The sequence below is a fragment of the Belonocnema kinseyi genome, chromosome 7 (assembly GCF_010883055.1).
Source record: "Belonocnema kinseyi isolate 2016_QV_RU_SX_M_011 chromosome 7, B_treatae_v1, whole genome shotgun sequence".
Classification (NCBI taxonomy): Eukaryota; Metazoa; Arthropoda; class Insecta; order Hymenoptera; family Cynipidae; genus Belonocnema; species Belonocnema kinseyi.
In genome coordinates this window covers 145,596,903-145,612,275 of record NC_046663.1, presented here as the reverse complement: position 1 = coordinate 145,612,275, position 15,373 = coordinate 145,596,903, and the positions used below count along the sequence as shown (strand labels likewise).

Sequence of the window (15,373 nt, the reverse complement as noted above, 5' to 3'; positions counted from 1 at the left end):
CAATAAAAAAATACGGTAATAATATAGGGTAATAATATAACAATTATTCTATCATTCTATTATTGTGGGAAATACGTATAACAATTGAAATGTTACACTCTATTGCACATTATCCATGCCCATACCTTTCCTAACTTTCCTCTCTACCCCTCTTAGCAATTCCATAAAATATTTTTTTCTATTCTACCATCTAAATATCCTTGTTTACTCTTTTCCTTCTGCTTCTCTCTCTATGTACCACCTTCTAAGCCTCTTCTTCCACCGAGCCTTCTTTGACGATTCTACAATCCTTTTATTTTCCTCGTCTTTTGTTTACTTTTTTTTATTACACAACTCAGTTTACTCTATCTTTTTCACCTATGTTTTTCGTCACTACCTGTCTCTTTTCTCCGATACATGTCTCTTTTCTCTATTTTCTTAATTCCCTTCTCACTTCCTTCTTCTTTTGTTCACATTCCTCATTTCATACACGTGTATCCCCTCCTTCACTAACTTCTTTTTTTGCTTGTGCACTCTAATACTCTTTTTATTCGTCCTATCTCCGGTTTTAGGGACCAGTACCGTCCGTTCTTCCACTAAATGCTGCGGGATAGGTTTTTCTCCGTCAAAAAAGTAGTGTATATGTGAGCTAGATATTGATGTGTAGGAGTGAACTTCTTCAAACAAAAGTTGTTGATTTTATTTGGCCGTGACGCTAAAAAATTCTTCGTTCTACAGATAATTTTCCTTACTTATTGAGCAGTAATTACTGGATACTCTTTCTCTGGACCTTGCAACCTTTGCCTTTGGCAAATTATATGAGTAATATATCTGAAGTGTCTTCATTCAGCTGATAAGTACTTGCATATAATTTCATCCAGAATACTTGAATCCATTCTCGACTAGGCGGTTTTTTAAAGGCGTATGACGTTTTATTCAATAGGCAAGAAGGATAACTAGAAAAGGTGCAATTTTTCTGAAACCACCTTACTCTCCGTTCGAGGCGCTATTTTGCTGTTTAAAGAGACCGTATTTTTAGCGTCCAGTGCTGCCTGATGGCCAGCAGTTTACATTTGTTTAGTGTGTTATTTGCTTTCCGTAAGCTTCGACCAAGTGTCATAACTTTTGGAGTGTAAGGTCGCCTTGCGCTATTCCCTTTTATTTTGTTTTCTAGTGCAGGATAAATGAATAGACTCGTAGACTATTATCAAAACTGAAGAATATATTTGTAAATAGGTTATAAATAACAAGGCCCGTCTGTTCTTCAGATTTTTGGTTGCTCAGACCGCGCCACGGAGGCCGAAAGCCACGCCACGAAGGCCGAGCCTATATCACTAAGGCCCTTGTTCTACAGAACTACGAAATCTCGCCCAAACGTTGGAAACACGAGAGCCCATCGATTCGACAGCCCATCTTCTCTCCCTTTCTTCCCTATCTACCGCAACGGAGCTGTTGCCAACTTCTAAAATCTAAGTAAATGCTAACAAGAGTATTTTTTACTTAATGTTATGTAACTAATTGCGCACTGAACATTTGAAGCACGCCGTCTCGCCATTGAAATTTGAAAGTGAAGCTGTGCAATATGCTCGCAAGTCTTTCTCGGGCGAGCAGTATGAGCTTCAACTAATTTGTCCATCCTGAGATTTTTCAGCGGATTTTTCATACCTCAAATCTCATGTTAGCAATAACGGCTATCTGTCAGTGAGCTTCCTTGCCAACAACTAATGCTGTCCCTCCTTAGTTGATCCGAGCATTTAAGACAAGGGTCTCAGGTTTTTCCGGGGCCATTGCCTAGTCCTGGCCTCAGTTCGGTCCTATTTCTAATTCCAACCGAACTGTAGTCTCCACCTGAGAGAAACCTATTGTGTGGCGGAATGCAAACTCAACCTGAGATCTTAATCGGTTGATTTACTTCACTGGGTACGGGCCTGTAAAAAATTGCTTTCACTAAATTGGGCTTAGAATCACAGTCTGAATTTAGTCCCAACCAGTGATAACCCGCGGCTGCATCCAACTTCATGATATTTACTTGTATTTGCCTGGACATTGGCACAGGGGAGAGGCAAGCTGCAGAAAACTACCTCCCAAGTTCAGTCGGTTTCTCGAGAGTCGAGTTGGAAGGCACGCAACATTCGAACCAATACATCGAATCATGCTTGGTATCAAACCTCACGCTCGACGTTAGTTTAAATGCAGCGAATACATAACCTGTTCCCACCTCGCAGATGTTCACCCATCCGATCCATATCCGCGCTCGAAATGGCTTGATATTTGTAATCTTACCAAGTTAAGATTAAGTAAATCACATCTATGACCACGTTTCACTAAAGTGAGATGGGTGGCAACAGGAAAGGATGAAATTATAACGCTAGGCCGGCCAAAACCCTCCTGTGTCTTGAGTATTCAAAGCGACCCCAAGGATGATAGCTTTCAACATCTATCTCGACAGTGCCTTGGTATATTTTTGGTACACGGGGATGGCTCTAAGGTTACGAACCAGTGATAGCTTCGCACCTCCGAGAGCACCGATCACAAAGACAATTACTTTAACCGAATAGTTCTTGCCGCCCCCTTTTGGGTTATTGATACCTTTCCTTTTCTTCTCCTTGACAGGGATGTTGTAGTATGCCAAAGCCGAGAATTCAATCACGAATTCAGTTCATTTTTCGAAGTCTTGGACATTATTTGAAAGAATATATAGTCAGAGATATTGCGTAAAAATTTCGAGAAAATCCGAGCACTCTTTAATCATGTCTTTAATGTCTTTAATCATCTGCGTTTTAATCACTCTAAAAAACTTTACACGTATTTTTAATCCTCTGCCTTTAATCATCTGCCTTTTAATCACTTCAAAAAAGTTTAAACGCGTTTTTCTCAAAACAACGTTTTCAAAATCTAGCTTCATCGTATCTCAAAAACTAATCAACCGATTTTCATGAAAGTTGAACCACATATTGTAGACATAATTTACACCAAACTGACCCTCGGTGGATTTAAAATGTAAATTTTAGCTATTTTTTTTGCAAGAAACAGCACACAAAAACTCTTGGCGGAATTTTTTATCTCTGCTTTCTTTACTTCGGTCTTTAGAAAAGAAGCACCTAGATGGAGTAATGCACTTTCCTTACTTCTGAGGTAAAAATTCAGAAAGGGTCTCAGGCGCCTGCACTGCGGCTTGGTAAAGAAAAGCACTTTTGCCAATCATCTTGTGGTTCCTGACTATTTTTAGGAGAGGATCTCTACCATTTGCAACGATGTAAGCTGTACCTAGAACAATTCGATTATGAAGTCACTAGAGATTCAGAAGTCAGCGTCGGCCTTGATGGCGTGAAATTTATAATCCTGAATGCGGCTTTGAGACACGCTCAGGCATGTATAGGTTTCTCCAGTGTCAAGATGTCTAATAACACTTATATCCACAAGCTCAGGGTCCTCAGGAACACCAATAATCTTTTCTTTCTTCAGGCGAATGTTTCCACATTTGTCCAACCCAATGTCCATACCAATATCTCCTGTGTACTACTTGACGATACTTAAAGCACCTTGAAGTTTGCCTTTACCATAAGCATAGATCTTTAGGTTATCCATATATAGTACACGAGTGACCTTATGCCCATTGAAAATTCAACTACATGTAATTGAAATTTCAGTAAAGCAAAAAAAAATGTATTCGGCACAAGTAGTGAATTTTCAAGCAAGTTTAATTTTTCAGGGAATTCAGTAAGTTTGATTCAAGATTTTTAAATAATCCTAAATCTTAAATAAAACCCATAAATATTCCTAAAAAATAATGTGCTTTGCAATTCACTAACTGTAACAAAATAATTCTGATAAGGAATCAGGAATTACTTCGCACTTTTGTGTCATGAGATCCATGAGATTAATAAAGTGCATATATAATATTTAGAAAAATAAGCAGCTTTGAAAAAAAGCATAAGGTACATTGGAATTATATTACTATTATGAATTTTGCGTCCGCTTATAGACCAACTTTTCGATACTCGTTTTTGAAATCATAACCTAAAAGAGCATACAGCAGTTAGTACCGACAGTATAAATGAAATTTTCTGATTGGAATAATATTATTCCTACGTATCTTTTTTTCTTGAAAGCTGCTTCTTTTACTAAAGATTATACGCATGTCCTTTGTTATTTTTATGGATCTCTCGACCGAAAGAAGGAGTCGCGGGACTTTGTCATGTTGGGGTCTAGCTTCGCGAGAAGTATAATGGCGCATGGATGCATGCGCATCTTCATTAATTTTCAAATACATCTGATTGAATTTAATTTCAATTCTGTGAATGAAAGAGATTTCAACCACATAAGTGGTTGAAAAGTGGTGGAATGTTCAACATATTTCTAACAGTGCCCTATCAAAGGTGACGCTGTTCGTTGTCACTCAAAATTTTTCAGATAAGATAGTAAATATAGTTTCCCAAAGGGGCATCAATCTCTCTAAGCATCTCACTGAATGTGGATGAACCTTCAAGCTCTCCAACAAACAGATGATAAGTCTATGAGAGGTTGAATGAAAAACTTTCCAGTAGTCAATCCACGCCATTGATAGGACACGTCGATGGGCTGCTGCGTCTTTGCAAACGCACCTGTAAAATAGCAGGTTCTCTCGGCATCCTGTTACACTTTGTTTTGGCCGCATCAGGTCCAGCAGCGGAAAGGCTCTTCAAACCCCTCAGTGTTTTTTTCACCACTTCAGCATTGATTGATGGACATTCCTCCTCAGATGTTATAAGGTTGTCGCAAAACTCCTTAAAGCGGATTTTATTATTATCTTATTTCAACTGCGTCGTCGGTATTAGCCAATGATTTAAATCAGCCTGAAATCTCTATCATCTTTCAGAAGGTGCCTGCTTTCCGCGGTTGGTCTCAATGCCGCTTCTTGATCTTCGTCTTTAGCTTGTTCATGTAGTGGTTGAGGTAGGCACGTTGATTTCACAATGAATGATGCGAAACGTGCTAAAGCTCTGGGTGTTTTTGGCCCCCCAGAGTGTGCATACGCATCATAAAGTCTCCTTTAACAGGTATAATCCTGGCATCGTAGCAGTCCAGCAATTCATCCTTGAATTGACTCGTCGACTCAATGTGGGCGTTTCGTCCATTCGTCGTAGTATTTTCATATAAATTATTTTCAGCACTCGGAACTCTAGGATGATCGACACTGTTGGTCGAACTACTGTGTCATTGTCATTGTTGTTTCCACGAGCAGTTAGGGAAAGGGTTCGTCAGTCCTTGTAGGACCGTGCATACAATGATAAGGCTGCTTACTCTGAGAGATCTTATTTTTGGTGAAAATCGTGATATTTTTTAGACATTTTTTTTGTCGGAAAACAAGTAGCAGAAAGCATTAGGCGGTTCTTTAATATTGCTGCTGCACGCTCGTTCCTTTCTTCGACCCATGCTTCTGAACTCTTCATTCGAGGTGTCAAATGAAAAGAGATATTAGGCGGTTTATTTTTTGGCAAAGAAAAGTAGACAAAGTGTTAGGACAGAACATCATCGAATATTCTTAATTAAGTACCCAGAGCTAGACGCAAGAATGAGCAGAATCTAGCAAATAAAAAACGCTCAATCTGTAAACAGCTTGCTTTCAGCTGTTGAAATATTGCCATTAAAAAGAGAGTGGAACAGTATCTTCCTACTGATGAACTCCCCTTGGAAGATGTGGACAACGAAGAGCTGATTGAAGCTGAAGGCATAGGTGCTAGTAATAATAAACATGAAGTATCAGATCCAATAGAACCACATCTGGATATTGGTCACATTGATGTGAACAGCGAAATCCCAGAAAAACTGCAGCACCTTGACTGGAATTTTAGTTGTTTTTTACTAGAGTTCAAACATGTAGAACCACCCTAAAGGCATTCTCTATCTAAGATGAACATCACAAATGATCTTCGAGCACTAATAGAACACCTGTAAAACAAAGTTTTACCTATGCATTTGAACGCACGCAACATATACGGCGTTAGAGGTGCAAATTCTTGTATAATGTGCAACTATATCAACCTGTGGTCCTCCCAAATCGAAGTCTCCTCCTAAGTTGGCCTACTTCGTGTCTAATTTCGCTGAAGCACATATAAAATGCAGTTCCTCGCTTAGATTTGGTTGGAATTGCACTCTTATCAATGTATAAGGTTACAAGTGTCATGCATGTTATGTGAATTAAGAAACTTCTACAGAAGTGCTAAATCATTATTTTTTTTAATGTATTTTATGTTTTGCAAATATTTTAAAGAACAAATGTTAAATTTGCACCAGATCTCGTTATTTTCTAACTTAAAAAAAAACATAAATTCCTGTATCAAGTGAAGAGCTAGTGAAATAGCATGCCCGTAGCTACAGATTCTTAAAATATTATTTTTAACAAATTCTTACCTGCAGAAAACTGATGGTCATAAGAATTAAACTGTAAGATGAAATTCCACCTGTAAAAACTTCATTAAGATCACGTTGCAACAAAAACTGTTTGAGTACCATGACTAATTTTTCCAAAACTGGGAATCGGCGCTTGAAAGACTTGATCAATTCGGCTGATTTAACGCCATTATTCATGTTAAAGCTGATATCGACTTTTATTTCAGTTTCCTTATCAGTAAGTTTTACGATTGGAACACTCGCTTTATCCAATACTTTGATAGATGAAGGTTCAGCTATATTTTGATCTAGTAGCGCACGTTCAAGTGTCCGAAGTGGCAAATTTGACCAGATTCCGATTACAACTAAATCAATATCACTAAAAACAAATTCAATGAAAATTTAATTTTATTAGAATCAAAGAGCCTAAATATCGTAATTGTTTCAATAGTAACTTATGTGACATTTATGGAAAGTGTAAATTCTTTTTTATAACCAGAGAGATATTGTAAGGATGCACGCATAATTTAAAACTTAGCCATATTAAAACATTCACCACACCTTGTTGGTAAATACAAGCCAGTCCGAAAACTTCCGAATACTTCAACTTTAGAATCTGGCCATAGTTCATTAATAATTTGTTCTATTCTTTTAACCACGCGTAATCGTAAAGTATGTTCTTCAGTAGATGGGCACATATATGCAAAGAAATCTTCAATCTCTTCATGCAACCTGTTGAAAAAAAGAAACAATTCAAATTGAGAAAAAAATTGGTCAACTTAATTCAGTGGCTTCATAGCATGGATGCAGGAAGCAAATTTAAATAAAAAATAATTTATTTCTACGTTTTTTTGTCAGAAAGTTGAAAAAATAAACAATTTTGAATTAGAACCTTATTCGAACGATGTTTAAAAATTATAGACGGATTCCTGTGTAGATAATTCCTTGCTAGGCACGTATATTCGTACCACTAAAAATTTGGCTATCGGTGCTGCTGAAAATTTGGCTGTTGGTACCACTATTGACACGCATCAGGCGGGTTACAAAAGGGGATATATCCGTGTCAATAGTAGTATGATTAGCCATATTTATCGTACACAATTAGTGGTGAATGTAGTACTAGTGAGCTTGGAGACAAACCATACAGCAGCTCCAACGATGGCAACATCTACTATTCGCATTATGTCAGTCCGTGATAACGCAGTGTTGATGTGCTAATTTAAAGCACTATTTTCAAAATGCCAGGTATGTGTGAGGAATTTATGTGTAAAAATAAAGAAACACATTGTTCTCCGAATGACAAGAAACTTAGGAAACTGAATGTAGATAATGCAATGTACCTGTTTATAAGGCATGTATTCAACATATATGTATTCAACATGTGTCAGAAAAGAAAGTCATTTTGACGGTCCATATTAATCGCTTGATAACCGTGATACTTACTACATTTTTGTGGATGGTTACATAGTTTCATGACTTATAAAACCTGGAAAACTTTATTTGTGCATATTTTTGTGAAACGAAATGAATCTGGAGCATTGCGTCAGATATCGAAAATGGAAGCATCCCGGCCGTGAATGATATTTCCTTCTCCATTCCTCTTCGTCTTTCATTCTCTTTATCTCCATCTTACATAACACCCCTTTCCCCATGCTACTGCCCTTTTGTCTCCCTTTTCATGCAACAAAACCTCCATGCTTATCCCACTCATTTCCACCTCTTAACAGTCCCCCAACCAGTGCTCCACTTTTGCATCCACCTTCCCACGCAATTCACCCATCTTCTTCTGACTAGAAAGCCAGAACCTATTATAATCCTCCATGCATCCACAATCCCATCCTCGCTATAAGTTCCCGACTTCCTTTCTCTCTTTTCTCACACAAATATTGCGCTCTATCCCTTGGCATAATCCACGTATAGTTCCTGTTAAACCTTGACTCTCTTATTAACTCGTCCTCTGCTTCCTTCTCTCTCTCCATGCCATTTCTGTTAACTAACTCATATACATTCCTTCCACGTGCATCCTTCTCACGTCATCAATCAGCAATCCATTTGTTCTAATATACCTTTCCCTTTCCACCTCCATGTTCCCACCCCTACGTCTGCTTTCCTTCTCTCACCAACACTTCCTAAGCAGCTTACTTCATTCTCTTCCAAAAATGTCTCCTCATATTTACACGCTCGACTTCCCGTATTAATCCCCTAACTCGTTCTTCCTGTCTCCCTCCTAACAATATAGTTCGGCGTATTCCTTACCAACCCGAGTCGTCACTGTACATACCTGTCCTGTATCCTATTTACCTCCTTGCTTAACTTCCATTCCCACAAATCCACTTCATAAAACAAGACGCTCATCACTAGCGAATCGAACAATTTTATTCTCCTTCAAAATCACCTGCGAACAACTCCTTTCCCAAACCCCATACCTGCCTTACCACCACATTTGCTCTTCTCACGTTTTTATGTAACAATCTGCTTCCCCATTCCTCAGAAATAGAAAGCCCAGGTACACAAACCCTTTTACCTCCTGTACCGCCTTTCCTTCCCACTTCTGCTGTTCTCCCTTATCCCTCCCACTTCCTTTCCTGAACACAATAATCTCTAACTGTTCCGCATTGAACTTTAACATATTTTTATCCAAGTATCTTCTTCACCGAAGGAAACGTGTCTTTTAGATCTACAAAAAAAAACGCGTACACTTTCGCACCATTTACGTCTAATTTTCTATCCACCACGTGCAGAAAGAAGTAAATATTGTCGATAGTACACCTTTCTTCACTAAAGCCACGATTCGATCTCTACCCCATCTAGACCTTTTTAACTGCCTTACCTGCTTCTTTATCTCCTCGTCATTCAGCTCATCTCCATCTACCTCTCTCGTTCTTCTAATCCCCTCATCTTTCTTCCGTGTATCTGTTCCCTGAAATGAATCTTTAAAAAATTACCTCCATTCCTCACTCCTTATCATCTCACTTATCCCCACCCTACGTTTCCTAAACAAATTAATTATCTCCCACACGTCCACCCCGGCTTTGCCATTTCTTCCTTCTTCTTTCTAAATACATTCCTTTGCACACAACATTTCACTTTCTCTTTCAGGCCCTCCCAAATCTCTTCCACCGACTCCCCCTTAAAGCTTACCTTTCCCAACTGCTCCTGATACTTCTCTATCGCCTCCCTCGTCCATGTCACCTCCCCTAACAACCCATATTACCCGCCCTGCCTTCCTCCACCCTCCCCTTTTATCAACAAACTTAATGGCTGATGGTCAACGAGTTTTTAAAAAAATATTCAGATGTGCGACAAAGTTTTACTCGAAATGTTCAGCCCAACGACACGAGGCAAATGACTTGACACTGAACGAATTCATTAAATATTTATTAAAATAAGAATAAAAAATTGGATGCTTAAAAAATATGAAGAAATTACTAGAGTTTTGTTATTTTTAGAGCAAATAAATTTATTCGGAATTTGCAACGTATCCCGTTACCCCAGAGTCACTTACTAGGCAGTCTGATAAATCCCTGAAAAATGAAACACGGAGACGTTTTTTCGGCCAAAGTCGGTTTTATTTTTCAACATACTTTCCTTTTAGGTCGATACAGCGAGTCTAACGATTTTCTAATTTTTTGATACCGTCCGAAAAGCACTCGATCGGAAGGTCTCCAAAATATGCCTCAGTTTTTCTGCTATGAGCTCCTCATTTGAGTAAAAATGCTTACTGGTGAGCCATATCTTCAGGTTAGGGAACAAGTAATAGTCGCTGGGGGCCAGGTCTGGTGAATACGGTGGCTGAGGAACCAATTCGAAGCCGATCTCATGCAATTTTGCTTGTGAAACTAAGCATGAATGAACAGGCGCATTGTCGTGATGATAAAGCGGTTTTTTCTTCTTCAAATGCGGTCGTTTTTCGGCGATTTCGATTTTCAATCGGTCCAATAATGTTGAATAGTATGCTCCGGTTATGGTTTTACCTTTTTCAAGATAGTCCACGAATATTATGCCATGTGCATCCCAAAATACGGAGGCCATAACCTTTCCGACCCATTGTTGCGTTTTTGGACGCTTCGGAGCACTTGGGCCCGGTGGAACCCATTGTTTTGCCTGTTGCGTTGACTCAGGAGTGTAGCAGTGGATCCAGGGTTCATCCATGGTTATGAATCGGCGCAAAAACTCGGTCGGCTTACGCGAAAATAATGCCAAATTCTGCTGGGAAGTTGTCACACGAATTCGTTTTTGGTCCACTGTGAGCAAACGCGGCACCCATCGCGCGCAGAGCTTCTTCATGCCCAAAGCTAAATGCACGATATTGCCCATACGTTCCAATGATATGCCTACAGCATTAGCTACATCTCTCAATTTCACTTTGGGATCATTCAACATCATATCATGGATTTTTTCGACATTTTCTGGTGTAGTGACCTCTTTTGGGCGCCCAGATCGTTCAGCATCAACTGTGCTCATACGGCCACAACGAAACTCGGTAAACCACTTATGTATTGTTACAATCGACGGTGCAGAGTCCGGGTAATACTTATCCAGCTTGGCCTTGGTCTCGGATATCGTTTTCTTGCGAAGATAGTAGTGTTTGATCAAAACTCGAAACTCAGATTTTTCCATATTAAAAAAAACTCGGAGGTTAGTCGCTTCTCAGTGCTGTAACTTGTAAATGCGTAAACATAAATGGCTGAAGTTTTGACAGGCGTCATTTGAAGGATCAAGCTCGACGAAAATGGTTCACATTAGTGAATACTAATGCCATCTCTTAGAATTTTCAGGTACTTATCAGACTGCCTACTATTAAGACTCCTCATGCAGGTTCCATTCAGCTTTCGGTCTCCACTTCTATACACCAATTTCATTGCCGTGCAAAAGTTTTCGGATATTTGATAATCAAACTCACAAGTGCCTTTTCGAAATCAGATCTGCAATTTTTTAAATGTAAACCGTCCAGGAAATATCCCTTCGGGTCAATCACGCCAAATAAACCAACAGTACAGTTAGAGAAATTCTTTTTGAAGTGTTTTAAGAGAACCTTAATGTACCACTTAACCGATTCCCTTGTAGCTCCTGTCAATTTTGCGATAACTCCGCGCACGAGAATCCAGTATTCCTATATTAGATGGATACAGACCTTAAAAGATAAACTAAAAACAGCATTTTTCTCTAACGATCACCATGTCACACACTTCCCCTACCACTGATCGAGACTAGTCTTCTGCTGCCTTATTAGAAACGATTTGCGAAGGGATATTTCCTGGGCGGTTTACCTCTGGAAATTGGCAGATATGCTTGAGGAAAGGTCCTAGAGGGTTCAAATGCCAAGTTACCGGTAACTTTTGCACGGCAGTGTATACAGGGTAACCAAAAAGTCGGGAAGCACCTAAATAACTGGCCAGGTAAAATATTATTCAAATGGGTCAAGGCCATTCTTAGAGTAACTTTTAACAAAAAAATCCAATGACCTTCAATTGAACCTTGAACTTGTGACATGGTCATTCTTACCCGTCACTAGAAGTTGTTTTGCTCAAGGAAACGGGAAAGTATTAAATGACACGCGTGAGATATTAAGAGCAAGGGTCACTATTCCGATGACAACCAGGAGACACTCACGGCATCTATAACCTTTAAACACTCCGTTTTATATTGTATAATTTCATGCAAACACAAATTTGACTTTGAAATGACCTTTAAGGTCAAGTTGAAGGTCGAATTGAAGATCACATTAGACTTCTCGTTAAAAGTTACTCCAAGAATTACCTTGATCCATTTGAATAATTGATCTGGGCAGGTTTTTCCAGGCTTTTTCGATACCCTGAATATTACTCACACATATAATATGCCCGTTCCATGAAGACCCAGTGGGCACAAAATTTGGCGACGTCTTTACGATATAGTTTCGTCATCTTTGAGAAAACCTTACATCATATGTCTATGTCATTACGGTGTCTTTGCGATGTCGTAAAAACGTCGTTAGATAACGACAAGGACATAGGATGTCGTAAAGTTGCCCGCTGGGGCACGTTTTCGTAGCGTCATGCCCGTGTGGATCACTTCACTCGAAAATTTGAGAGCACCTAAGGCGTGCGCTTGTCGGATCGCGCGCTTCGCGCTCGGTTACTTATTCTTTGCACTTAGGATGCTTGAATGCAACTTCATAATAAAAAATCCCTTTTAAATACCAGTATTTTTATGCATCTTAACATTCTAAATTTTTTACGTAATTAAGTTTATATAATTTAAGATGAATTTGCTTGAAGTTCTGTAAGCTCTACATGCCTTCTTTTAGAATTTTTACGTACCTCGCGTTTTTTGGCATAATATGGAAATTCTTAATTTTGCATATAAATTTCACAATATAAAATAAAAACTTGGATTTATACCCATATCAAAAAACCAAAATAAAAAGTACTAACTAAAAATGGTCGAAAAAAATGTTGTAGGAATGGAAGACTTTTAGAAGCTTTTTTATACTTTTTTAGAAGTTGAAACTTCTAACTTGAAAACTAAAACCAAAATATCAAGTTCATCAAAAAATGGTTGACGGAAAATATATAGGAATTTTTCAAAGCTACAATTCTTTCCTTAAACTTTTTTACTTATCTGCCGTCGTTTGGCTCCAAATTAGAATTTTCGACGTATTCATTTTCGATGCATAAAACCTAAAAACGTCATACTATCGAAAAATAATTCAAACAAAAATTGTAGATATTTAAAAAGACCTGAATCCTACTTTTAACCTGTTTTCACGTATCTCTCGTCGCTTGGCGTAAAAGCGAAATATTTTACTTTTGACAAGCATTTTCGATAAATAAACCCATAACCGTTGATCAAAGAATGCTGAATAACGAACTCGATCTTTCTTTTAGGACCTAAAAAAAGTGTGCCAATGCTCAATTTTATCCGTTCATTTTTATTAGAGATGTCGTGTTTACAGAGGGACGGACAGACACACGCCATGGGCAAACCTTTATTTGTCGGCTTCAGGGGATCTTAAAACGTGAAGATCCATTGCAAAATAGTGGTGTTAAATTTCGGATAATTATAATACTTTTTCAATCATTAGTTATGAGAATGTAATAAATTATAATAAATATGTATCTCTTTTTGGATAAACAACTTCTTTCTATCAGTTTATTTTCGTACTTTTTGTCGTTTTCTACAAAAGTTGAAATTTTATTTTTAAGGTAGTTTTTACGATCAAAACCAAAACTACGCGTCCTATCAAAAAGTGATTAATAAAAAATGTGTAGATGTATTTTAGGTGCGCAATTTTTGTTTACTAATTTTTTTCGTAGATTGTGTCGTTTTTTCCAAATTAAGTTTTTCTACTTTCAATGTTATTTTTTACGATTAAAACAAAAACTACGTATCGCAACAAAAAATGATTAATAGCAAACTTATAGCTTTTTTTGGTTAAAAAACTTTCGTCTATTTACTTTTTTTTATACGGAAGGTTACCCAAGTTCTCGCCCTAGATTTGAATCGTTCTGAAGTATGTTGCACTAAAGAATAAGGTACACGTATTTTTTATACATGCAAGACTTCATATTTAGGTGGTAAAATCACCTTTCAAAGACGAGGGAAATATTGTTATAATAGAAAACATTGCAGTCTATCGACATGAGCCACCCCTGTTCTAATTCGGAGGGGTTAAGCCAACCTCAAAGCACGTTTCACATTCATTAAGCATTTTTAATGCTGCAAATTAATTAGTATGTTATAAAAAATTTGACAGCAATTTATTTTATTCATTTCCTATAATTTGTTGTAGAAAATGATAGTTTTACTGCAGTTACATAGATTCTACGATATATTATTCTTCATATTTATTACACATATTATGATCGTGAAAGAAATATTTGACACACAATGACTTTTTAAACGAGGAACATCTAATAACTGGTGTTTCTCACAACAAGCACATTTTACTTGTGAAGATTCTCCAAACGCCAAATCCACGGGATTTTCAAAATCTTGTGTCCTGCGCTCTACATAACCACTTCTATACCATTGTTTATGCGCCTAGCATAAATGATAAAATATGAACTCTCCTATTATAAATTATTTAGGAAAATGGAGCTGATTTGAATGATTAGTTGATTTATAGGTAACAACGTCACCACCTGTTTCAACGTACCGACTTTCGTGGTCTTCTTACGTAGCATTCATACGAATACTCTCTCTCGTTACGGACCATCACGTCGAGCAATTATAACGACATCGTCGGCCATTATGCACATTGTAAGTCGTATACTTATTTTGGCTATGAAACACTTGTTTTCACGATTATTAAATGATTTTGTAAAAATGCAGTGATTGCATTCAATCAGGTACAATAAAATTAACAGTTACTCATTAGTGTTCGTACTTTATTTGGAATAAGCCGTTAGGGATATGAGAGTCAAATTTTATTAAAATACAGTCCACTGCAATGATAATCATGGAATTGGACTTTTAACCATTTGTTACGAATACATTAGATGCTCTACTACTGGACAAACTTTCTACTTGGTTCTTTTAGGAACATAAATAATGGAGACAACAATATTCCATCAGCACTGATCATAGGTTAAATTGTGTAGCTGTGCGTGATCGAAGATATAGATTGTACAACACACTCAAAATTTTTTGATCCTCCAGTTCTAAACTTCTTCCTGAATGCAACACCAATTGAGAGCCACTTTGATCCGTATTATGAACATTTTGAACTCCGTACAGCTCTATCAAAGACTTCACTTCCCTGGCAAAATCAACTGCCTTCTGCTTAAAAATCTCACTATCTGCTATTGACTTCCGTGTTACAAATATCGTTATTTTTCTCTAAACAATGTGATGAGGTTTTTTAATTGTATGTATCCAATTTTTGGAAACTGTAAAGACCAATTTATTGTTATTCTAATTCCTGTAATCTTCTAGAGCCTACCAGGTGTATACATATGAAACCGGTATTGCCATTTAGCGGCCAGTAGGCACACTTGTAGGCACTGTCGGAACTTACCATTTGTGCTAATTGGCGTAT

At 37.8% G+C, this 15,373-nt stretch overlaps 1 protein-coding gene across 1 annotated transcript in view; it reads right to left on the bottom strand.

Annotated features, from left to right (window-relative positions):
* The window catches only part of LOC117176142 (non-canonical poly(A) RNA polymerase protein Trf4-1-like), a 147,610-nt gene that overhangs the window by 108,933 nt on the left and 23,304 nt on the right, over positions 1 to 15,373 (bottom strand). Inside the window, exons 2-3 of the mRNA XM_033366222.1 lie at positions 6,913 to 7,083; positions 6,373 to 6,730 (exon numbers count right to left, since the gene is read on the bottom strand). Of these exons, the coding sequence (XP_033222113.1) occupies positions 6,373 to 6,730; positions 6,913 to 7,083 (529 nt within the window). The remainder of the gene's footprint in view (positions 1 to 6,372; positions 6,731 to 6,912; positions 7,084 to 15,373) is intronic.